This window comes from Hypanus sabinus, chromosome 16 (genome assembly GCF_030144855.1).
Source record: "Hypanus sabinus isolate sHypSab1 chromosome 16, sHypSab1.hap1, whole genome shotgun sequence".
NCBI lineage: Eukaryota > Metazoa > Chordata > Chondrichthyes > Myliobatiformes > Dasyatidae > Hypanus > Hypanus sabinus.
The window spans coordinates 88,887,907-88,912,213 of record NC_082721.1 but is presented as its reverse complement, the minus strand read 5'-3'; the positions used below and the strand labels follow the sequence as shown (position 1 = coordinate 88,912,213).

General features: G+C 44.1%; 1 protein-coding gene across 3 annotated transcripts in view; it reads left to right on the top strand.

Moving 5' to 3' along the window:
- LOC132406557 (collagen alpha-1(XI) chain-like) overlaps nucleotides 1-24,307 on the top strand; it is a 404,353-nt gene that overhangs the window by 230,799 nt on the left and 149,247 nt on the right. For all 3 annotated transcript variants that reach the window (XM_059992380.1, XM_059992381.1, XM_059992379.1), the window contains 9 exons: nucleotides 2,125-2,178; nucleotides 4,073-4,117; nucleotides 4,938-4,991; nucleotides 7,526-7,633; nucleotides 11,564-11,617; nucleotides 14,593-14,646; nucleotides 15,261-15,305; nucleotides 18,485-18,538; nucleotides 20,201-20,245. In XM_059992380.1, the coding sequence (XP_059848363.1) occupies nucleotides 2,125-2,178; nucleotides 4,073-4,117; nucleotides 4,938-4,991; nucleotides 7,526-7,633; nucleotides 11,564-11,617; nucleotides 14,593-14,646; nucleotides 15,261-15,305; nucleotides 18,485-18,538; nucleotides 20,201-20,245 (513 nt within the window). The remainder of the gene's footprint in view (nucleotides 1-2,124; nucleotides 2,179-4,072; nucleotides 4,118-4,937; nucleotides 4,992-7,525; nucleotides 7,634-11,563; nucleotides 11,618-14,592; nucleotides 14,647-15,260; nucleotides 15,306-18,484; nucleotides 18,539-20,200; nucleotides 20,246-24,307) is intronic.

The window sequence follows — 24,307 nt, the reverse complement described above, 5'->3', positions numbered from 1 at the left end:
GTACCTCCAGATGAACAAAAAGAGGTAGTGTTGAAAAGTAACAATTGGAATGAGTGTGCTTTAAATCTTTTAACAAGGATCCATTGGAGGATAAACCTGGTGCCAGCAGCTGCAGTAATTCCGGCTTCAATCATGCATGTAAATGCTGCTACAATTAAAGAGCTCATTAAAAAGTTGGAACTTGGATCGAGCTACCACCATGGAGTTATGGTCTTATTGAAACTGCACAGCACATGTGTATTGAACACATGTTCTGTCACAGTGGTGTGCCCCTCAAATAGCCTCTGACAACCAACTCTAGTTCCTGGTTTTCACACATGGCTTAGCTACTAAGCCAGGCAGAGCCATTTCTATGGACAGGAGAAGGGGCAAATGCAGGTTACTGGTGCCTTAAAACCAGTTGTTTCGGGCAGATGGGGCTTGTCTGCTGCATTACGGCTATACCCTCATGGGGACGGCTACAGGAGTAAACCACAAGGGAAAAATCTGGAGCTGGAGTCCCTCAGGCAGTCCCATATTGACTGCAACTCCTGCAATGCCACTGGTGTCGAACTGTTTCGGTCTCTGCCATTCCTTTGGATTCATCAGCTGCGTGGAGAGGCAAAGCTTGCTCTCCATATTGTACTGCCCTGGCAAGGACACAGCGACCATGGTTGACCCCAGCCAATGGAGGGCCCCTCTGTACTTAATAAAGTGGCCACTGAGTGCATGCTTGTGGTCATCTGTTGCTGTAGCCCATCCACTTCAGGGTTTGAGGTGCTGTGCATTCGGAGATGTTCTTTTGCACACCACTGTTATAATATGTGGCTGTTGGAGTTACTGTGGCCTTTCTGTCAGCTTGAACCAGTCTGGCCAGTCTCCTCTGGCCTCTCTCATTAACAAGGCATTTTCACCCACAGAACTGCTGCTCACTGGATGCTTTTTTGATTTTCACACCATTCTCTGTAAACTCTGAGAGACTGTTGTGTGTGAAAACCTCAGAAGGTCAGCAGTTTCTGAGATACTTGCACTACCTTGTCTGGCACCAACAACCAATCCTCCGTCAGTCACTTAAATCACATTTCTTTTCCTTTCTAAATACTTACAGCTGTTGAACGACTCTGATCATAGGCATACAGCGTGTGAATGCTGTGAAAATTATCTTTGTGCAGCAGTAGCACAGGACATTAAAGGCAAGGACAGGCTTAATTAATCTAAATTAATTAAAATATGCCTAATTAACATAAGTTATGTATAATTTTCATGTGAAAGATGACACTTAAAAGCCTGATGCAATCTTGGACAAAGTAACCCATTTGATTGACTGACACCCCATCTGCCTCTTTGGCTATTCATGTCCTCAGCTCCAAGCACAGTGTGGCTGTAGTGGACATAGTACACTAATTACCTGCCAGGTCTACTTCGATTGCACCTTGCAAATCTAGACAGTCAGAAGGAGCAGGACAGCAGGCACAAGTTTCCCTCCAAGTTACGTATTGTAAATGTGTCTCCATTCCTGCCTGGAACTCCCTGCCCAACAGCATTTTCACTACATGGACAGACAGCTCGACACTGGCTTCCCAGAGGCAATGAAGACTGAGCAGTAGACACAAGAGATTCTGCAGGTGCTGAAAATGTAGACACATGTCCCGATGAAAGATCTCAGCTCAAAACATCAACTATTTATTCCCCCTCTATTGACGCAGCCTGCCTTGCAGAGTTCCTTCAGCATTTTGTCTGCATTGCAAAGGAAAGGCAAGAGAAGCTCATCTTGCTGGCATTGGCCATGGCTTGTGTATAAAGTAATAAATGGCCTCCCAGAGGGAAATGGTGTCAGTAGAACTACGGCCAAACAAGATACCTCTTCACAAAGTGGCTGGAGGCAATAAAACCAGTGATAATGTGTGGGGTAGGGTGATAATAAAACCAGTGATAATGTGTGGGGTAGGGGTGATAATAACTCCACTGATTAGTATCTATCAGCTCCCTATTGTTGCCTACTCAATCAAACCATTCAACTCAAAACTCTTTATAATCAAAAGCTGTAATGCAAAAGGAAATAATCCTCTGACCTTTTTTTAAAGAATTATATTTGCTGACTACTGTAACATACTATTGAAATATAACACAGTGTGTTTCCTGCAGGGTCTTCTAGGTGCACAGGGTCCAATAGGATATCCTGGAGTTCGAGGTGTCAAGGTAAGAGAGAGAGATGCTGGAAATCCCGAGCAACACATACAAAATGATGTAGGAACTCAGCAAATCAGGCAGCATCTATGGAGAGGAATAAACAGTCAATATTGGACTGGGACCCTTCATTAGGTTAAAGAGTTTCGGCCCAAATGTTGAATAATTATTTCCCTCCATAGATGCTGCCTGACTTGCTGATTTTGTCCAGTATTTTGTGTGTGTTGTTGAGAAAGAGAGTGAGAAGTGAGGATGTGTGTGTGTGTGTGTGTGTGTATCTGTGTGTGTGTGTGTGTGTGTGTGTGTGTGTGTGTGTGTGTGTGTGTGTATTTATGCATGTGTGTGTGTGTGTGCAGATATATAAAGAAAGAAATTAAGCAACTGTGATATCCTACAAAGTTAAATCCAAAAATGCTAACATATCATTTAAATGCTGTTGCATCAAGACACAGGTGTAGTCGTGAATGCACCAGTGAGATCGATGCTCTTTTGCACACTACATACGTACGTCTCCAAACAACTTTGTTAAAATGCCCTGCATTCCTGCACTTAATGTGAGGCAAAGTGATTGTTAAATCACTCTTGTAAAATTTGTCTGCATTTGACCCATATCCCACCACACCTTTCCTATACACGTTCCTGTCCAAATGACTTCTTAATGTTCCAATTGTACCCTCCCTAACCTCGGTCCACGCATCCACAATCCTTTGTGTGGAAAAACTTGCCACTCAGATCCCCTTTAAATCTTTCCGCATCACCCAAAGTTACAAACCTCTGTAATGTCACCCCTCAGCCTCCTTCAATCCAGGAAATAAAGTCCCAGGCCACGCTTATAACTCAAGCCCTGCAATCCCAGTAACATCTTTGTGAATCTTCTTTGTGCCCTTTAGTGATAAACTTTATTTAGCTAAGTGACTTAAGTTCCCCATGATACTGTGAATGTAGTCTCAGTCACACCTGGTACAGGTGTAATGCAACACCCCAGTCCCTGTGCTCTGTGCCTGTTTGATTAACTTAATTGTGCAAAATGCCCTGTCCCCCTCCATCTTTATGCCCCTTGAGTCTTCTTTCTCTTTCATTGAACAGAGATGAGGAAGAATTTCTTCAGCCAGAAGGTAGTGAATGTGTGGAATCCATTGCCACAGAGGTCTATGGAGACGAAGTCATTGGGTGCATTTAAGTCAAAGATTAGCAGGAGCGAGAGCTGATGTAACAGGTTAAAGAAATAGCCATAAGGGAATGGTGGAGCAGAATCAGACATCTAATCCTGCTCCAGTACCTTATGGTCTTTTGGTCTAAACGCTGGATAATACCAACCTGGTCTACTCAGTCACTCTCCATACAGCAGTCCTGGGATCAGCCCAGTGACAATTTGATCTATTGGCAAGGACACCTTTTCTGGGGCAAGGGAACCCAAACTATATATAGTTCTTCCAAGTGCTGTCTCCCACCCTTCCCCAACATCTTCAAATAATCAGAATGAGTTCACGATGTGTGTCTTATCCACGTTGACCAATTCATCTCACAGAAGGAGGTGGATACCTGCTCTAGAGTGCTGTGGATACTAGATCATTGGGGGCATTTAAACAGAAGGTAAATACATCATGGGGAATTGAGGTCTACGTGAAACTGGCACGAGAGGAGCTGAATCCGCAATGATCATATTAAATGGTAGGATGGGATCAAGCGCCCGACTGGCTTACTCCTATTCCTATTTTCTTACATCATTATGTATTTACTTCTATTTAATGGGTCCTCTCACAACAAGTAACCATTTCAAATCCTTCAACTTCCACAGTGACCCACACACCAGCGTGTGTAGCTGACTGGAAATCCCCTGAGAAACTCAGGAACTTAGCAAGATCCCAGTGATGCTGTGACATGCTGTTTATGTTGTTTGTTGCAGGGTGCGGATGGAGTCAGAGGACTGAAGGGGCACAAGGGTGAGAAGGTGAGGAAGTTCCCACATCACCGTTGTAACCTGCCTCCTGGTGCGGCTAACTCTGCTGCTGCTCCACGTGCTGGCAAGCCAGGGGGTGATTGTGGGGCATGCACTGGTCCTTTTTCAGTAGATGCCTTCTAAATTTTCCATGAGGAAAAGTTTGTGAGACCGTGAATCAGAATCAGGTTTATTAACACCGAAAAAGAGAGTGAAATTTGTTGTTGTGTGGCAGCGGTACAGTGCCAAAAAGTCACAATAAGTTATAATAAAAAATGGCAAAAGAGGAAGTGATGTAGTGTTCATGGGCCTTTCTGAAATCTGATGGTGAAGAGGAAGAAGCTGTTTCTAAAACATTGAATTTGATCCTTTAGGTTCCTGTACTGCCTCCCCAATGCTCGGAATGAGAAGAAAGCATGTCCCAGGTGATGAGCATTCTTAATGGTCAGTGCTGCCTTTTTACCGAGGTGAAGCAGCCAACATGGTCAAAGACTCACCCTCCCCAAGTATTGTCGACAGAAGCATCTTATGTAGGCTGTGTTCCCACCAGTGTGGTGAACATTTTAGAAAACATATAACCTTTTCAGCAGGGGCTGGACTGTCCATGGTGCAAGGTGGAAATGCCCAGAGTGAAGAAGGGTAGGAGGGTGAATCTGTCGTGTTACCTTATCACTTCTACCCTTAGCAGCATTGGGTGGATAAACAAGAGGACATCTCACACTGTACCCCCTCCCACCACCACCATAGACATAAGCTCAGTGTCTTTGCTACAGAGATATTGGTCATTTCTCACTGGAGTAATCAGTGGTTTCTGTCATTTATATATGTACAGGGGGAAGAAGGATTCCCTGGCTATAAAGGTGACATGGGTCCCAAAGGGGATAGGGTAAGTTAAACATGCAAGGACAAGCCCGAGACTGTCCACTTGCTTTTCTGCTGAGGATCTCAGCCTCTCTCTTGAGGTTGGTCTTTGTTACGAAGTTTCTCTCCCCTTTTTCTCCATCTCTCTTGCCCTCTGTCTTTTTCCCCCTCTGCCCCCTTCCCTCTCCCACTCCAACCCCTTCCCCCTCCACCACCTTCGCCCTCCGCCATCTTCCCCTTCTCCCTCCGCCCCTCTTCACCCCTGTCGCTCTTCACCCCCTGCCACTCTTCACCCCCACCCCTCTTCACCATTCCCTCCCCTCTGCACCACCCCCGCCCCTCTTCACCCTCCACCCCCCTTCTATCCCCCTTCCCCATCCTTTACAGCTCTCGGAGTTTCAGAAGCCACTTTACTAGGTGCCACAGAGGAGGCTGCTTAACAAGGTAAAATCCTATGACATTACATGAAAGATGCTGCATTGACAGAGGAATGGCTGACAGGCATGAGGCAGCGAGTGGGAATAAAAGGAGTCTTTTATGGTTGGCTGCCGGTGACTAGTGGTGTTCCTTGGGGGTCAGTATTGGTACCACTATTTTTCACATTGCTTGTCAATAATTGGTTAATGTAATTAATGGCTTTGTGACAAAGTTTGTGGAGGATATGAAGATAGGTAGAGGGATAGGTAGTTCTGAGGAAGTAATGCGATTGCAGCAGGATTTAGACAAATTGAATGAATGGGCAAAAAAGTGACAGATAGAATACGGTGTTGGGAAATGTATGATACATTTGTATAATGTATGATAAATGTAAAAGGAACAATAGTGTGGGCTATTATCCAAATGGGGGGGCAGGTTCAAACATCAGAGGTGTAGAAGAACTTAGGAGTCCTCGTGCAAGACTGCCAGAAGGTTAATTTACAGGTTGAGTCTGTGGTAAAGAAGGCAAATGCAATGTTCACATTTATTTCAAGGGGATTAGAATATAAAAACAAGGAGATAATCCTGAGGCTTTATAAGATACTAGTCAGGTTGCACTTGAGAATTGTCAACAGTTTTGGGCCCTATATCTCAGAAAGAACATGTTGTCATTGGAGAGAGTCCAGAGGAGGTTAACGAGGATGATTCAGGGAATGAAGGGGTTAACATTTGAGGAACGTTTGGGAGCTTTGGGCCTGTACTCTCTGGAATTCAGAAGAATGCGGGGGGATCTCATTGAAATCTACCAAATATTGAAGGAACTAGATAGGGTGGATGTGGAGAGGATGTTTCCTCTGGTGGAAGTATCCAGAACTATCCTCTCCACAGCCTCAAAATTGAGGGGGGTGACCTCTTAGAAAGGGCTTAAGAAGGAAGTTTTTAGCCAAAGAGTAGTGAATCTGTGGAATGCTCTGCCACAGACTGTGATGGAAGCCAGTCTATGGGTATACTTAAGACAGAAGTTGATTGTTTCCTGATCAGTCAGGGCATCAAATGATATGGCGAGAAGGCAGGTGTATGGGATTGAGTGGGATCCGGGATCGGCCAAGATGGAATACTGGAGCAGACTTGATGGGCTGAATGGCCTAATTCGGCTCCTATGTCTTATGGTCTTATAGTTTTAATTTGGTATCGTGCTCAGTACAGGAGTAGCAGGCTGAAGGGCCTGGACCTTTGCTGTACATCCGCAATTATCCATTTCCCTCCAGTGATACAGCTTAGCCTGCTGACCTCAAGGAAATTTCTTGGCTGGTTCCCTTCCTTTGGCTCCCCCCAGGATCTGAATCACTGACACACCCACCTCTGATCCTCAGGCTGTCTTTTGACCTGTATGGTGAAGGAGTTTTTGAGATTTTTCAACTTCAAATTCATTATATTTTTGAAAGTCTGAGAAATACTTAGAGCGAGATATGCAAAATGCTGGAGGAACTTAACAGGTCAGGCAATATCTATGGAAATGAATAAACAGTCAAAGCTTCAGGCAAAACCCTTCACCTTGACCAAAGATATCGATTGTTAATTCACTTCCATTGATACTCCCTGTCCTGCTAAGTTCCTCCAGCATTCTGTGTGTGTTGCTCTGCATTTCCAGCATCTACAGAACCTCCTGCATTTGGAAAGTATTTAGAATAGCTTTATATAACTAAGTTGGAGACATATCCCTAAATGGTTTTCCAGTTTGATTTTGTGGACAGTTCCGTGGCTGCCCTTATTTGGTCTACCATTTTGAATGTCATATTCAACAACAGGGGAAATTCTAATTCTTTCCATGAGTTCCCACTGAGACTTTAGCAAAATCGAGTGAAAGGAGAAAGTGAGCCACTGGAGGGACTCAGAGGGTCAAGCAGCACATGTGGAGGGAAGTGGACAGTCAGCATCTTGGGTCAAGACCCTTCATCAGGTCTGATCCTTGGCTGTCCTTCCTGGAAAATGGTTTCGAGGCATGGTGCCGCCCCTTATAGACAATGGAAATTAGGTGAGAGGTATGGTGCAGCCCTCTTACAGACAATGCACAACACTGCAAAGCTGTGCAATGGGAGCCCTTACCACTGGATGTACTGACTGACTCTTCTTGGTTCGCAGGGCAATGCTGGTTTGATAGGTCAGCGTGGCGAGGATGGTCTGGAAGGGATCAAAGGGCAGATGGGTCCCCCTGGCGAACGAGGATCACGAGGACCTGCCGGTGAAAAGGTGAGGTTGCGGATCTTGTCCTGTGCATCAGCCTCAGGAAAAAATTCACACTTCATATATCTGTGCCTGAACAAGGAAAACAATCTACAGCGACTTCAACCAATAGGGCAGAGGCAGGATTCAGAAAAGAATGAAGTCATTACCATGTGTTTCCATGTTAATGTACTAAACACAGTTAACTAACCAAAGTGAAAATGCAAAATGGGAGAGGTGATAGCGATGGAGAACTACCAACTACCTACTCGGTAGTTTGTGTTTCTGATGTTTGGTCAACCAGGTTGGGACCATCAGACATGGGAGCAGAGTTAGGCCATTTGGCCTGCTGAGTCATCCAGGCACTGCAGAAGGACGTGATGGACACAGTGGGGTGGTTCTCTGAGCAGACTGTCCAGTTCATCTGGCAAAATGCCTCATCGCCAGACCTCACCAACAGGCACCAAGACCTCACCTGGCTGGTGGTGAGAGGAGCATTCCCAGTCCGATCCCTCCTGTACACCCGCAACGTTGTCTCCACATCCCACTGCCCACTGGAGAACTGCAGTGAGGAGCAGTCGGTGACCCACCTTTCTGCACACTGTGGGTTCACAGGGAAGGTGTGGAGGAGGATGGAAGGAACAGTGTCGAGGTTCATCCCCAGCAGCTGGGTAACAGAGGACTTGCTGATCTACGGGCTGTTCCCGGGGATGCACACAGAGACCAACATCCGGTACTGCTGGCAGATCATCAACTCGGTGAAAGACACTCTTTGTTCGGCCTGAAACTTGATTGTCTACCAGCACACGAAGATGTCCGTGGGGGAATGCTGCCAACTGGCACATTCTCGGCTGCAGGAGTACGTTCTGAGGGACGCACTGAAACTTGGTGCAGCCACCGCAAGGGCCCGGTGGGGAAGGACCACAGTTTAGGGTTCTAGCCCGCGGGAGTTGAGAGGTAGGGGGTGGGGTGTATACCCCTCAACAAGGGCATGTAAATATGAATTAACAGAGTGCCACCTGGGTGGCAAAAAATGTGGAAATGTAAAGACCGTGATGGAAGCATTTGTAAAGGATTGAGAGTCATTGAATGGTTTATTGTACATAATTTTATTTTTGAATAAATTATGTTTTGTTTAATAGAAAAAAAATTCTGCCATTCCATCAAACTTGATTTATGTTCCCTCTCAACCCATTCTCCAACCTTCTTCCTGTGTCCTTTGAAGCCCTGACTAATCATGAACCTATCAACCGTCACTTCATATATACTCAATGACCTGGCTTCCACAGCCAGTCTGGGGTAATGAATTCCATAGTTTCACCATCCTGACGCTAAAGAAATTCCTCCTCATTTCTGTTCTAGAGGGACATCATTCTATTCTGAGCCCATGTCATCCAGTCCTAGACTCTCCCACCACTGGAAATGTCCTCTCTATGGTCTCTCTGTCTAGGCCTTTCAGTTTTCAGGAGGCCCAATCATATGATTTGCATTTATAATAGGGAGATCCTGAATAACAACCATGCCCACTGATTGTTAGTTGAATGGGAGGGGATTATGATGTTGAAATGGGGAAGCAGGGGGCTCTGGTGGGATTTCAGCCAGTTTCAGGAGGAGGGAAGAGCAGGTAGGGTGTACACAGTGAGCGACTGAGGATAGAGTGATGGGACCAGTCATTGCAAGAGAGTTGCCTGGAAGAGTCTCCTCCCATACTTGCGTCATGTTCCATGGTCACCTGAGGATATAACAAATGCTGCTTGCAAGTGGAATATTGGCTTTGTTACAAGAGTTCTGAAGGTCTGGTAGTGTGAAACAGGCTCTTCAGCCCACTGGAACTATGCTGACCATGAAATATACCTTTTCGCTGCTGCTACAGTAATGTGAAACAAGCCCTTCAGCCCACCAAGACTGTGCTGACCACGAAGTATTCCTTTACACCGAGTCCCAATTTAATTTCCTGTCATTCCCTTCAATCTCCCCACAGTTTCTACCTCTCTGCTGCAGATAAGGGGCAATACACAGTGGTCAGTGAACCAACCAGTGGCATGTTCTTGCGATGTCGGAAGAAACCAGAACATTCAAGGGAAACTGACAGAGCTTGAAACAGAATTGAGATACAGTGCAGAGTAGGTCATCCCGGCCTTTTGAACCACGCACCCAGCAGCTCCTGATTTAACCCCAGCCTAATCACGGGACAATTTACAATGACCAATTAACCTACCAACCGGTACATCTCTGTTCTGTGGGAAGAAACTGGAGCCATGTGGTCACGGGGAGAACATCCAGACAGCGCCTGTACTGTCAAGCACTGTGCTAACCACTACGCTGCCTTGCCACCCCACTGTAAGTTGGCAGCTGGTCTCTATGCTATCTGGAAGTGACTTCCAGTCCTTAAATAGATGGCTAACAATGACACAGACCAACAAGGTGAGGTTTCCATTTACGTAGTACACTTGTCATTCTGGTGCTCTTTGGAATCATAGAATATTTGTTGCATCAAAGAAGACCATTCAGCCCATTGAGTCCATGTAAAATCCTTGTTGATTAATCCATGTCCCATTCTCCACTCATTCTTCTTCAAAAGGCTGGGGTGGGACACTTGGTGACAAGTTAAAAGAAATTATGCTGACAATTAATTGGTGGAAAAAACCTGCAATCATTCATCTGCAAATAATTTTGAAAATTATAATTGCATTTTCAAAAAATCAAAATTACAGATGTCATTGGAGCCAATGTGTTAACTGCTTGTGTTATGGATGTACTGTGTATTTCATGGTTCCATATCCTCCCCCTTAAACTTCATCAACTGCAACTCAAAACAGTTTACATTCTTTTAACGCCACCACCCTCTCCTTAGCAGGGTAGTGATGAAATGAAAATGCACAAGGGCGTTGTCAGAATCCAAATGTACACTGGCCTGAGCATTTGTTGATGAGCTGCAGCTGGAATTTAGATTTAAAATATCATTTGATTTATTGAAACTCAATCCTCTATATGTTTGTACAGGCCTGTGCGTGGTATGGTCAAATCTTAAGCCTATATGTAATATAGGAGAACTAGACAGTCACAGTAATGTAGTGGTTAGCACAACACTTTCCTGCCCCACTGATCAGGGTTCAATTCCCGCTGCTGTCTGTAAGGACTTTGTACCTTCTCCCTGTGACTGTGTGGATTTCTGATTCCAAGTGCTTTGATTTCCTCTCACAGTCCCAAAGATGCGCAGGTTACTAGGTTAATTGCTCATGTGGGTAAAAATGGGTGGTGCAGGCTTATTGAGTTGGACAAGTTTGTGATCGTGCTGTCTCTCTAAATAAAAGTAACAAAAGATTGTACTCTATCATTATGTGTTTCCCTTCCAAAGCACTGAGTATGCCTGCCCTATGCCAACAGCCAATGACCTGCAGATTGTCACTGTCCTTTTCCAAATGAAAGCAGACCCCTGAATCTCTGCTTTGTCCTCTGCCCAAGCATTTAGATCCATGTTATTCAGTCCTTAAACCATCTGCTGATGGGAACCTAGAGCAAGAAGTTCTACTTGATATGTCACTTGTAAGTTAGAAGTGTGGTGGCCTACTTAAGAAATAAATTGAATTGTGATCCTGGTACAGTGGGCTATCTAATGTCAGGGAAGGTGAAGAACTCAGTGGGGTTGTACGGTTGGCGGTGATTGCAGTGATGAGGAGAGGTGAAATAAAAGAAGGGTTTGAAAATAGATATCCATGAGTTGCTGGGCCAAGGGGCTTAGGTGAGTGGAGCCTGAGAACGGGATGTTGGTAAGGGTGAGGTCTGCTACATGAGAGAGACTCAATGCAAGTGACATTGTGGCTTGCTGGGAAAGCTGAACAACTCCTTCCATTCAGTGCTGTTGGATGAAATAAACTCTGGAACTGTTTTTGAAACATACACCATGGACTTTATGATTTCCTTGATTGAATTACATTTATTTTTCTCTAAACACAGGGAAATCTGGGAGTTCCGGGCCTGCCAGGATATCCAGGACGTAAAGGGCCAAAGGTTAGTATAGGTTAAAGTTCAACATGTGCATGGTTTCCACATCAGCATCCTGGTTTGATTTAGACAATATAATAGACAATAGGTGCAGAAGTAGACCATTCGGCCCCTCGAGTCTGCACCGCCATTCTGAGATAATGGCTGATCATTCACTATCAATACCCAGTCCCTGCCTTGTCCCCATATCCTTTGATTCCCCTATCCATCAGATATCTATCTAGCTCCTTCTTGAAAGCATCCAGAGAATTGGCCTCCACCATCTTCCGAGGCAGTGCATTCCACACCTCCACAACTCTCTGGGAGAAGAAGTTTTTCCTCAACTCTGTTTTAAATAACTGACCTCTTATTCTCAATCCATGCCCTCTGGTACTGGACTCTCCCAACATCTGGAACATATTTCCTGCCTCAATCCTATCAAATCCTTTAATTATCTTAAACGTTTCAATCAGATCCCCTCTCAATCTCCTCAATTCCAGTGTGTACAAGCCCAATCTCTCCAATCTCTCTGCTTAAGACAGCTCTGCCATCCTAGGAATCAACCTAGTGAATCTACGCTGCACTTCCTCAACTGCCAGAATGTCCTTCCTGAAACCTGGAGACCAAAACTGTACACAATATTCCAGGTGTGGTCTCACCAGGGCCCTGTACAAATGCAAAAGGACATCCTTGCTCTTGTACTCAATTCCTCTTGTAATAAAGGCCAACATTCCATTTGCCCTCTTCACTGCCTGTTGCACTTGCTCATTCACCTTCATTGACTGATGAACTAGGACTCCTAGGTCTCTTTGCATTTCTCCCTTACCTAACTCTACACCGTTCAGACAATACTCTGCCCTCTTGTTCCTGCTTCCAAAGTGGATAACTTCACATTTATTCACATTGAATGACATCTGCCAAGTATCTGCCCACTCACCCAGCCTATCAAAGTCTCCCTGTGTTCTCCTAACGTCCTCTTTGCATGTCACACTGCCACCCAGTTTAGTATCGTCAGCAAACTTGCTGATATAGTTTTCAATGCCCTCATCTAAATCGTTGACATAAATCGTAAAGAGCTGTGGTCCCAATACAGAGCCCTGTGGTACCCCACTAGTCACCTCCAGCCAGTCCGAAAAACACCCATTCACTGCTACCCTTTGCTTTCTATCTGCCAACCAGTTTTCTATCCATGTTGAAACCCTGCCCCCAATGCCATGAGCTCTGATTTTTCTCACCAATCTCCTATGTGGCACCTTATCGAATGCCTTCTGAAAATCTAGGTACACTACATCCACTAGCTTACCCTCGTCTAACATCCTTGTCACACTCTCAAAAAACTCCAACAGATTAGTCAAGCATGATTTGCCCTTGGTAAATCCATGCTGGCTCGGCCTAATCCTATTACTGCTATCAAGATATGCCACTATTTCGTCCTTAATAATGGACTCAAGCATCTTCCCCATGACTGACGTTAGGCTAACAGGGCGATAGTTCTCCGTTTTCTCCTTCCCTCCCTTCTTGAAAAGTGGGATAACATTAGCCACTCTCCAATCTTCAGGAACTGAATCTAAGGAACATTGGAAAATTATTTCCAATGCATCCGCAATTTCCTGAGCCACCTCTTTTAGAACCCTCAGATGCAGACCATCTGGACCCGGGGATTTATTAGCCTTCAGTCCTATCAGTCTACTCATCACAGTTTCTTTCCTAATGTCAATCTGTTTCAATTCCTCTGATATCTTATGACCCTGGCCCATCCATACATCTGGGAGATTGCTTGTGTCCTCCCTGGTGAAGACAGATCTAAAGTACGCATTAAATTCTGTTGCCATTTCCCTGTTTCCCATAACAATTTCTCCCAATTCATTCTTCAAGGGGCCAACATTGTTCTTAACTATCTTCTTTCTCTTCACATAGCTAAAAAAGCTTTTGCTATCCCCTTTTATATTCCTGGCTAGACTGAGCTCATACCTGATTTTTTTCTCTCTGTATTGCTTTTTTAGTTAAGATCTGCTGTTCCTTAAAACTTTCCCAATCATCTGTATTCCCACTCATCTTAGCCCTGTCATACTTCTTTTTCTTTAATGCTATACAATCTCTGACTTCCTTTGTCAACCACTGTGGCCCCTTCCCCCTCTTTGAATCCTTCCTTCTCATTGGAATGAACTAACCATATAACAATCACAGCACGGAAACAGGCCATCTTGGCCCTCCTAGTCCGTTCCGAACCCTTAATCTCACCTAGTCCCACCTACCTGCACTCAGCCCATAACCCTCCACTCCTTTCCTGTCCATATACCTATCCAATTTTACCTTAAATGACACAACTGAACTGGCCTCTACTACTTCTACAGGAAGCTTTTGCATCTTTTGTATTATCCCCAAGAATATCTGCCACTGCTGATCCACTGTCTTTCCTGCCAGGGCATCCACCCATTTAACTTTGGCCAGCTCTTCCCTCATGGCTCCGTAGTGTCCTTTATTTAATTGCAACACTGACACCTCCGATCTGCCCTTATCCCTCTCAAATTGTAGATAAAAACTTATCATGTTATGATCACTATGATTTGTAGGAACTTATTTCCATTTATTCACTTTGCAAATGGATATTTTACATTTACGATGTCTAAATGCCCCTGAAAAGAGGACCCATTCTCCTGAACCATTGTACTTCTACAATTAGATATGTTAAAAACCAAGGGTCAGAAATTGAATTTTCTCTCTAAACAATGATGGTCACTGTGATGTGAATGCCACTCTGCATTTATCAGTCTGTACCTGCACACTGCCCAGCTCTTACTGTATGCAGGCATCTGCTATTTCACATGAATTATACAGGGTAATGTGTAGAGGGATTCATGATCCAATGGTAACATGTTTGCCAATAAGACACAAGCAAAAAGTTGGGAAAACTTAGCTGCTTATTAGCATTTGTTTCTGAATTCTGCATCTTTTTTTTTGATTATTTTTCTGACTTTATTTCTTCTTTTTCTCCTCGCCAGGGCTCTTTCGGTTTTGTGGGACCTCCTGGATTATCCGGAGAAAAAGGCAGGAGGGTAGGTGTGTCCACCAGTATTTGGTCTGATTAGAGCGAGGCCAGTTTTTCTCAGGAGTGAAATGGTCATGTCAGACTGGCTGGGGTCAATGGGGATTGTTGATATTTGGTTGTTTGCAAGGATGTACAGAAATCCTGGGCGTGAGTCTGGAGCAAGCTAATGGCATCACAACCATCGATCTGTTCCCATGGAACCCAGAGACAGAGACTATTCATTGTTGAAGTTTAGTATCATGAACCTTACAAGCTCAGATTTGAAACTCCACAAAAATTAGCTTTCTGCTATCGTAGTCCAGTACATTACGAACATGTCAAATATAACTTACGTAATGTTAACTAACATAAAGTTCAAAGTAAATTTATTATCAAAAACATGTATCTTGCCATATACTGCCTTCAGATTAATTTTCTTGCTAAACAGCCCAGTACCATATATCATTGTTGCCCTGCACTGCTGAAGGAGTTAAAGAGGGAGGAACGGGGCAGGAGTGTAGTAAGCAGGGCGAGGGGCAAAAGTTGGAGAAAGTGTAAAATGGAATCAAATGGACTGAAGGTGGAGGAGGAGGGTTTAACTTCTGAAGTCATAATGAAGCCTTTCTTCTGATCTGATGCCAGGGGAGAGCTGGTCCTCAAGGAAGTCAAGGAGCACGGGGCCCTGTGGTGAGTATCAGCGACCAGTAGCCCAGTTCTGGCTGAAGATGGGCATTCATAACACACCTTTTCCTCTTCTACCCCTCATTATTCCCTTCTCTACTTCCCTCGTCCTCACTTTCTGCTTCATTTTCTTTTGTTCCTTCTGCTTTTCTCTCTTTTCCATTCCTTCTGTTTCTTCTTCACAGATTTCTTCCATTCTCCCCACTCCTTTCTGTTTCCTACTCTTCCTCTCACTTTCACCTTCTTTCTTTCCTTTGCCTTCCCCCTTCCCCTGGCCTCCTTTCTTTGCCAAGCCCCTTCCCTCCCCAATCCTTCTCCTTTCTCTCTCCCCTTCCTTATTTCCCCAACACACATTCACCTTCTCTATATCTCCCCTCAATTTTCTTCTCCCTCTGCCTCCTCCTTCTTTTCCTCCTTTCCACACCCTCTCCTCCCCTTTACCCCGTCCTTCTCCATTCCCCCTTCCCATTTCCCCTTCTGTTTGCAGTATCTCGCTCTCTTGCCTCTCTCCCTTTAGCCCCTCGCCAATTTTAATCCTTCCCATTTTTCACTCTTGCCTTTATCCCTCCTTTCCCCTTTTCCCCTCTCCTCTTTTCTCTTCCCTGTCCCTTACACCTCCTACACTCCCCTTCTTCACTTGGTCCTTCTTCCCCCTATGTGTCTGGCTTAACCCTCACTGGATCTCCCTGCCTGTCTATCAGTACTCCTATATCTCTGGTTCACTCATTCACAGCCTCTGGTTCTTTCCACCTTGAAACATTCACCTATTTTCTCAAAAAAAGCTGACATCTCAAACATTTTTAGACCCTACTGATGTTGTTTGCAACTGCTGTTGAAAACATGGTAGCCATTTTGTGCACAGCAAGCTCCCATACTCAGCTGGTGCTATATTGTACCAATGGTCTAATCTTAGTCCTTTTTTGGAGGTAAAGCTCTGCACAGAGCATCAAGGACAACTCCTAGTTTCCTACATAAATGTGTCATGGCACATTTCACATCCACACTTCAATGAACTGCAGTCACCTTTCTTCAGTGCAGTTGACTGAGTGTTGGCCTTCTGTTGTGTTTGAGCGCCTGGAGTGGGGCTTAGCCCATGGGCCGATCCAACTACTAGCTTATTACCCACTGAGCCACAGGTAATATCATATGCACTTGATCTTTTTCAGAAAAATTAATTCACAGGATGTAGTCAAGACTGCCGCTGGCAATGTATATTGAGTTGTACATGAGGGAGACAGGCATTTTGGCACTTCATATGTATGATGGCTAGTGGACAACCATCCACATTAATCACATCTACTAGTATGAGGCCTCTGGCCTTTGATACCTAGACAATTCAAACACTCATGTTGGCTCTTCCTAAATGTTGTTTTCCAGCACTGTCTCGGGCAGTGTGGTCCAAGTAGTTAGCCACGCTCTGGAAGAGAAACGAGATTTCCCTCTGTCCCCCATCAGTCTGTCAGCTTTACTCTCAATCTATAGCCTCTGGTTTTATCTCCTGCTACGGCTGGTGAACTGAGGACCACAGCAGTCGTTCTGAAGTCACATATAGGCCAGAGTGTGGAAGGACAGCCGATTTTCTTCTTGGAGGATATTGATGAGCCAGGTGTTTTTACTTAATGTTGACAATGTTGAAAATCTTGCTTTTTAAAAATTGAAAATGTTTAAATTACTGGAGTTCTTTGAGGACATAATAAGTACAGTGGATAGAGGGGAACAGGTGGACGTCGTATACTTGGATTTCCAGAAGGCGTTCGATAAGGTGCCGCACAAGAGACTTATAAATAAGATACGGATGCATGGAGTCGGAGGAAGTGTATTGGCATGGATAGTGGATTGGTTAACCAATAGAAGGCAGAGAGTTGGTATAAATGGGTGTTTCTCTGGTTGGCAGTCAGTGGTGAGTGGGGTGCCGCAGGGGTCGGTGCTGGTCCCACAGCTGTTCACCATTTACATTGATGATTTGGAAGAGGGGACTGAGTGTAGTTTAGCAAAATTTGCTGATGACACTAAACTGAGTTGAAAAGCAAATTGCACAGAGGATGTGGAGAGTCTGCAGAGGGATATAGATAGGTTGTGAGTGGGCCAAGGTCTGGCAGATGGAATACAACGTTGGTAAATGCGAGATCATCCACTTTGGAAGGAATAATAGAAGAGCAGATTATTATTCAAATGGTGAAAGATTGCAGCATGCTGTTGTGCAGAGGGACATGTTCATGAATCACAGAAAGTTGGCTTGCAGGTACAGCAGATTATTAAGAAGGGAAACGGAATGTTGGCCTTCATTGCTAGAGGGATTGAATTCAAGAGCAGGGAGGTCATGTTGCAACTATACAGGGTACTGGTGAGGCCGCACCTGGAGTACTGTGTGTAGTTCCGGTCTCCATACTGGAGGAAGGATATACTGGCTTTGGAAGCAGTGCAGAGGAGATTCACCAGGTTGATTCCGGGGATGAAGGGGTTAATCTATGAGGAGAGATTGAGTCACCTAGGACTGTAGTCTGTGGAGTTTGGAAGAATGAGAGGGGATCTTATAGAAACATACAAAATTTTGAAAGGGATAAATAAGATGGAAGTAGAAAAGTTGTTTCCATTGGTAGGTGAGACATGAATGAGGGGACATTGCCTCAAGATTCAGGGGAGAAGATTTAGGACGGAGATGAGGAGAAACTGTTTTTCCCAGAGGGTGGTGAATCTGTTGAATTTTCTGCCCAGGGAAGCAGTTGAGGCTTCTTCACTAAATAAATTTAAGAAGTTAGATAGGTTTTTACATAGTAAGGAAAGTAAGGGTTACGGGGAATAGGCAGGTAGATGGAGCTGAGTTTAGGGACAGATCAGCCATGATCTTATTGAATGGCGGGGCAGGTTCGATTGGCTGGATGGCCTCCTACTCCTGCTCCTATTTCTTATGTTCTTATGTTTTTAAATACCATGGTGGGATTCGAGCTCATGTCCCTAGCTCAATGCTGCAGTATGTCTCTCTCTATCTATCTATATATTATATATATAAAATGTCCCATAACTTCCTTCCTGTTACTTCTACAGAACTTATCCAATTTCCCTGTAGTGTGAGGTACCATGGGGAGCTGGGGTTACTGCTGCTCAATGAGCTGGATAAACAAAGGAGGAGTCGAGAGGTGCTGTGTGAACCAGGATTCACTCTCTTCTGTTTTTCCTCTTGTTAGGGAGAGCGAGGTGAGAGAGGGCAGAGAGGACCCTCAGGAAAACCAGGCGCCAAGGTGAGGCATTTCATTGTTGTTGTTGCTTATTGAAGTGGCTACAAAAGTGAATCTTGATTGATTTCCCTGAAATGTTGACTGTTTATTCCCCTCCATGGATGCTGCCCAACCTACTGAGCTCCTCCAGTGTTTTGTTTTGTTACTGTAGAATGGCTTTGTGCCACTGGCTAGGAAAACAAGATTTTGTTTAAAAAAAACACTAAATCTTGTGGTAAGAATGGTAAATCTTGTTTCATGAAGTGATTGAAGTAAATAATCTGGTAAAATATGATGTAATACAAGTTGAGCTAATTAGGTAGAGGAATTACTGAAAGTTAGTCTATTATCTAGGACCACCAAACCATTCTATTAACAAATCACCAAGGCACGCAGCCCAGACACAGGCCAGTCGGCTCGACTCATCCATGATGAGCATGCTGCCCATCTTTAGCAAGTCCTGTTTACCCGCTTTTGACACACGTCCCTCTAAAGCAAGGACTCCCAGCCTTTTTTATACCATGAACCCCTGCCATTAACTGAGGGGTCTGTGGATGTCTGGCTGGGAGCCCCTGGTCTGAACCTTCCACGTGCCTTCTAAGTGCTGTTGGGGTCCGTGCTGCAACCACTTCCTTTGACAGCTTGTTCCATATCAGGACTTCCCTCTGGTTGAGAAATCTGTCCATTAAATCTGTCCCCTCTTACCATAACCCTATGACCTCCAGTTCCTGAACCCCAACCTTGGGAAAAAGTCTGAATGCATTCACCATATCTATGCCCCTCAATGAGAGAGCCTTTTCCAAACCTGCCACCTCTTGTTGCTTAGGTGCTGAATTTTCAAAATGAAAATGAAGGTGAAATCTAAAATGAGGCCCTTCGTTGGTCATTGGTCCAGCTGTCTACATGATTTACAAGCCAGGGCAGTAAGATATGGAGAGCAAGCCATTGCCCAGGTACCTGGCTCCCCATCACCATGCAGCTAATGAATCCAAAGGAATGGCAGAGACTAATACAGTTTGGCACCAGCAGTGTCACAGGAATCACAGTTAGCATTGAACTCAATGTAGGACTGCCTTAGGGACTGTAGCTCCAGACTTTTCCAGAAGCCTTCCCCATGAGTGGGTATAGCTGCAAGGCAGTGAAGGTTTGAGATCGGAGTTTGCCCTCTCCTAGATGAGTTGCCAACCACGGCTGACAAGCCCCATCTGCTTGAAGCAACTGGTTCTAAGGTCAGTAACCCATCTTTGCCTCTTCTCTGTCAGTAGAAATGGTTCCTCCAGGTTTAGTAGCTAAACCACATGTGAAGGCCAGGAGCTGGAGGTGGTTGTCAGATTCCATTTGAGACCCACACCATTGGGAGCATTTAATAAGTAGTGGTGGGAGCTGATCCCCACTACTTCCCCTGTCTATAACAACCTTAATGAACCTCAAATGGAAATTTGGAATTCAGTATTTTAAAATTAGAATTCAGGAATATTGCTTCTCAAACTAGTATTTCTAAAATAATCTTTAATCATGACATGATTATTCATAGTCAGTAATGATTTGAACTGTGAAAATTGTCTTTTATTTTAAGCAGTAATGTAACCAAATTAATCAAACTTGATTTGTCTGTTCCTCCTTTCTCCAACACATGGACTTTTCTTCGCTAATGATGATCTTCATATACTTCTGCCTGTTGTCCAGGGAAATGCTGGTATTGATGGTCCCCAAGGTGTACCTGGTGAAAAGGTAAGGTCGTGACAATGGAAACTTTTACACAACCCTTAGTATTCTCATGTTGTTCCAGTCTCTGTCATTGCAAAGATGTTCGAAGGACATTAGAGCACATGCAGACATAGAGATGCAAGAATGAACCTAACCTGTTGGGTCAAGTCTCATTGGATCAATGGCTCTGACCAGCAAAGAGAAGATTGAGGAGTGATTCTGTGGAGATGCAAGAGGTGCTGGAATCTGGAACAGAAAGAAATCAGACTGCTGGAGGAACTCAGAGGTGGAGGAATTGTTGGTGTTTTGGATTGTAGCTGCATCAGGACATTATTGGGTTGTAACCCCTGCATCAGGAAGAAGGGATGTGAAAACATCAGTTTTCTGTAAACATGAGAGGAGACTCATGTTGGGCCAAATGTCCTGCCACTGGTCTCTACTTTAGCAGCTACAGCTGCTCCCCAGCTATAATCCTGTGCAAATGACCGAGGGTTTGGGAGGCCGGTAAGGTAGATTTGCCAGCTGCAGTGTGGCCACAGGCATCTTCTGCCTCCTGGGAACTCAGTTCAGAGACACATTTCCTACTTGTGAACTGGTCAAGCTGCAAATAGTTAATGAGGATGGAACCTTACTGTAACCTGGGGAAGAGTGTGATACCTTGGGAGAGGGATATGAGTGAACTCAGCAGTTAAGAGCCAAGGTCATTGATTCTGTTGGTACCTTATGCTTCAGCTGACAGGAAGAGGGAGAATAAGCCTTCGGGCAATACTGCCTGCTTCAAAACACACAAATACCATAGCTTATCTTCAATAAGATTTCCTTTTGATCCTCATCTACCTTTGAACTGAAAAGCTGTTTTGTACTTGGGCTTAACACCTTAGATCCTGAGTAGAATTTGGAAGCAAAAATTAACTGAATTATTTGTAAGATATTGGGATAAATGTGGGATATAAAGCAGAGAATATATGGTTGTTTGGAATATACATATGGATCTCATGTTGCAGTTTTTCTCACAATTCAGCCCCTTCATCCCATTAATGGTATGCTAGCCCTCAGAGCAAGCCCATCATCCTGCAATTCCCCACAATCTGTTCCATCCTGTGTTCCTCAGCTCCACCCAACTTTCCTGCCACCCACTTACATTTAGGGTAATTTACACAAATTAAGCTGTGTGCAAGCACACTTGGAGTTGAGGAAGGAACTGCAGCACCTTGAGGAACCTCAGACAGTGAAAGGGAGAAGGTACAGACTCCACGCAGGCATTGTCTGAGGACTGGGTTGAGCCTGGGTCTATGGAGCTGTGAGACAGCGGCACCACTGTACCTCCCCCACCCCACCAATCACTGTCAATCTGCTGCTTCTTTTGAATAAAGACATCCTATACAGCACGGTTGTCTAACACTTTATAACACCAGATGTAAGGTCAGGGTTCGATTCCCACATCTATCTGTTTGTATGTTCTCTCCGTGACCACGTAGGTTTCCTCCTGGTGCCCTGGTTTCTTCCCACATTCCAAAACCACGCCATTAGGGTTAGTAAGTTGTGGGCATGCTATATGGTCCTCACAGATATGATTTGATGCAATTAACACATTTCACTGTATACTTCAATGTACATGTGACAAATAAAACAAATTTTTCTCTATATCTTAATCTCTTCCCTTCCTTGTGTAATGATGTACCAATTCAACTGAGACAATGGAGACGTTCCCTTAATGACTATTTCACAATGTGATATTTGTTCAAACTATATTTGAAATGTACTTTGAGTTGTTTGTCTGAAGTTACTTTAAAGCTTAATAAAACATAGTGATTTCAGTTTAGAATTACAAGTACCCTCTTAACTGAGCAAGATAAAGCCAAGAATTATTAGTTCCTGCCTTTGGTGATTGCGTCTGAGTCAACAATCACATGTAAGGGGATTTGGATAAACACAGGAACTATGAAGCAAAGGCATAGTGAGACAGGGAGAGAGCTCCACTGGAGAACGAGGTGCTGTCACTGGAACAGTGAGGTAAATAATATGAAAAAGATCGCATTTCATGTGTATTCTGATCAAAGAAAATGTCACCATATTCTACCTTGAGATTTATTGTTTTGCGGGCATTCACAGTAACTGCAAAGAAACACAATTGGATCAGTGAAGAACTGCACACAGACAAAGACGGACAACTAATGTGCTAATTAACAACTAATAAAAAAGAAAGACAAAGTAATAACAATAAATGTAGAGAACATGAAATGTCGAGTCCATAGATTGTGGAATCAGTTGAGATGAGTGAAATCCCTACTCCAGTTTAAGGGCAATAACTGTTCCTGGTGGTGTGAGTGCTGTGGCTCCTGAGGGCAGCAGTGAGCAGAGAGCATGTCCTGTATTTTGAGGGTCCTTGACAGATGCTGGTTTCCAGTGATGGTGCTCCTTGTGCACTCTGTGTGAGCTTAATACTTGATATTATGTCAAACATCTACCTCAACTCCTACAAATAATTTAGTTGGATTTTGCTTCCAAATTCTGAGAAGTGTTGGAGTATAGCTCATCCTTCGGCTCAACCCCCAGGATTTCATTCTTGAATGAACTATGCTTGGATTTTAAACTGTTACCTCCATTCTTGTTTTGCTTGGCTAAAGGGAAGAGCTCTTGATGGAAGGGTGAAAGACAACAATTCTCCATTCTCATTGCCTATTCCATCGTGAATTTTGGCACCCACCAGTCACCTCCGCTAAGCTGGCGTCATTCAAGGGCACTCTGATATCTGAGTGACTTTATAACAGGAAACTATGTCTGTGGCTTCAAACTCACGCTGAGAACAGCCTTTGGCAAGTTATTTGGTTTATTATTGTCACGTGTACCAAGATACAGTGGAAAGCTTTCTTTTGCCTGCCAGCCAGACAGATCATATACTGAGCTATTACAAGAGAAATAAAAACAACAACAGAATGTAGAAGATAATGTTACAGTACAGAGAAAGTGCAGGGCAGACAAGGGAGATACAAAGGCCATGGTGAGATAGAATGAGAAATCAAGAGTTCAGCTTTATCATACAAGAGGTCCTTTCAAGAGTCTGATAACAGCCTGACAGAACCTGTCCTCGAGCTGGCGGTAAATGTTCTCAAACTTTTGTATCTTCTGCACAGCCAGTGTGAAGAGTCGATAATCAATAAGAGCTGATGACCATTATGATGCTCCTAAGCATCAATATCTTGTGTTTGCAATATTTGTTCAATTAGTTTAATGATGCATAGTGTAGGGTGAATTTAGATTAAATTAAACAATTAGAGATATGTAGAGTGAAGTGTAAGTGGCTGTAGAAATTGGATGTTTCTGATTTGTGGATAAATCAGTTAATGGACGGATTTCATGAATGGAATATTTACTTGCGTAACCTGGGGTGCCTCTGTATCTTCAAGATTGCCTCGAATCATAAGGTGCTACAACACAAAAGTGGGCTCTGTCTAGTCCACTCATTTGCTCTATTTGCACCTGGAACATCTCCCCCAAACCCTTTTCATCCATGTACCTATCTATCCTTCTCTTAAACGTTACAATTGAACCCGCGTCCGGTGGCAGCCCCCTTCACACTTGAGTGAAGAAGTTTCTCCACAGATTCCCCTTGAATTTTGTGTGATTCCTTTAAAGCAATAAATTGGGATTAGGTTGTGGCACGATTCAGTGGAAATTTTAGGATGGAGTTGTGCAATTCCCAAATGTCATCATCTCCTCATGCCATCTGCCAAAATCAGAACTTCCTGGTGGCAAACATTTTAATTCCTATTCACATACCTGTTCCAACACATCAGTCCATGACCTGCTCTTGTGCCAAGATGAAGGAGCAGCACTTTATATTCTGGTCTTGATAGCCTCCAACCTGATAGCATGAACATTCATTTCTCCTTCTGGGGAAAAAAAAATCATCCTCCTTCTCTCTTCTTCTCTTTCCCATTCTGGCTCCTTAGCTCCTCTCACCTGCCACTCACCTCATTCAGACAGACAGGCATACTTTATTGATCCCGAGGGAAATTGAGTTTCGTTATAGTCGCACCAACCAAGAATAGTGTAGAATTATAGCAATATAAAACCATAAATAAT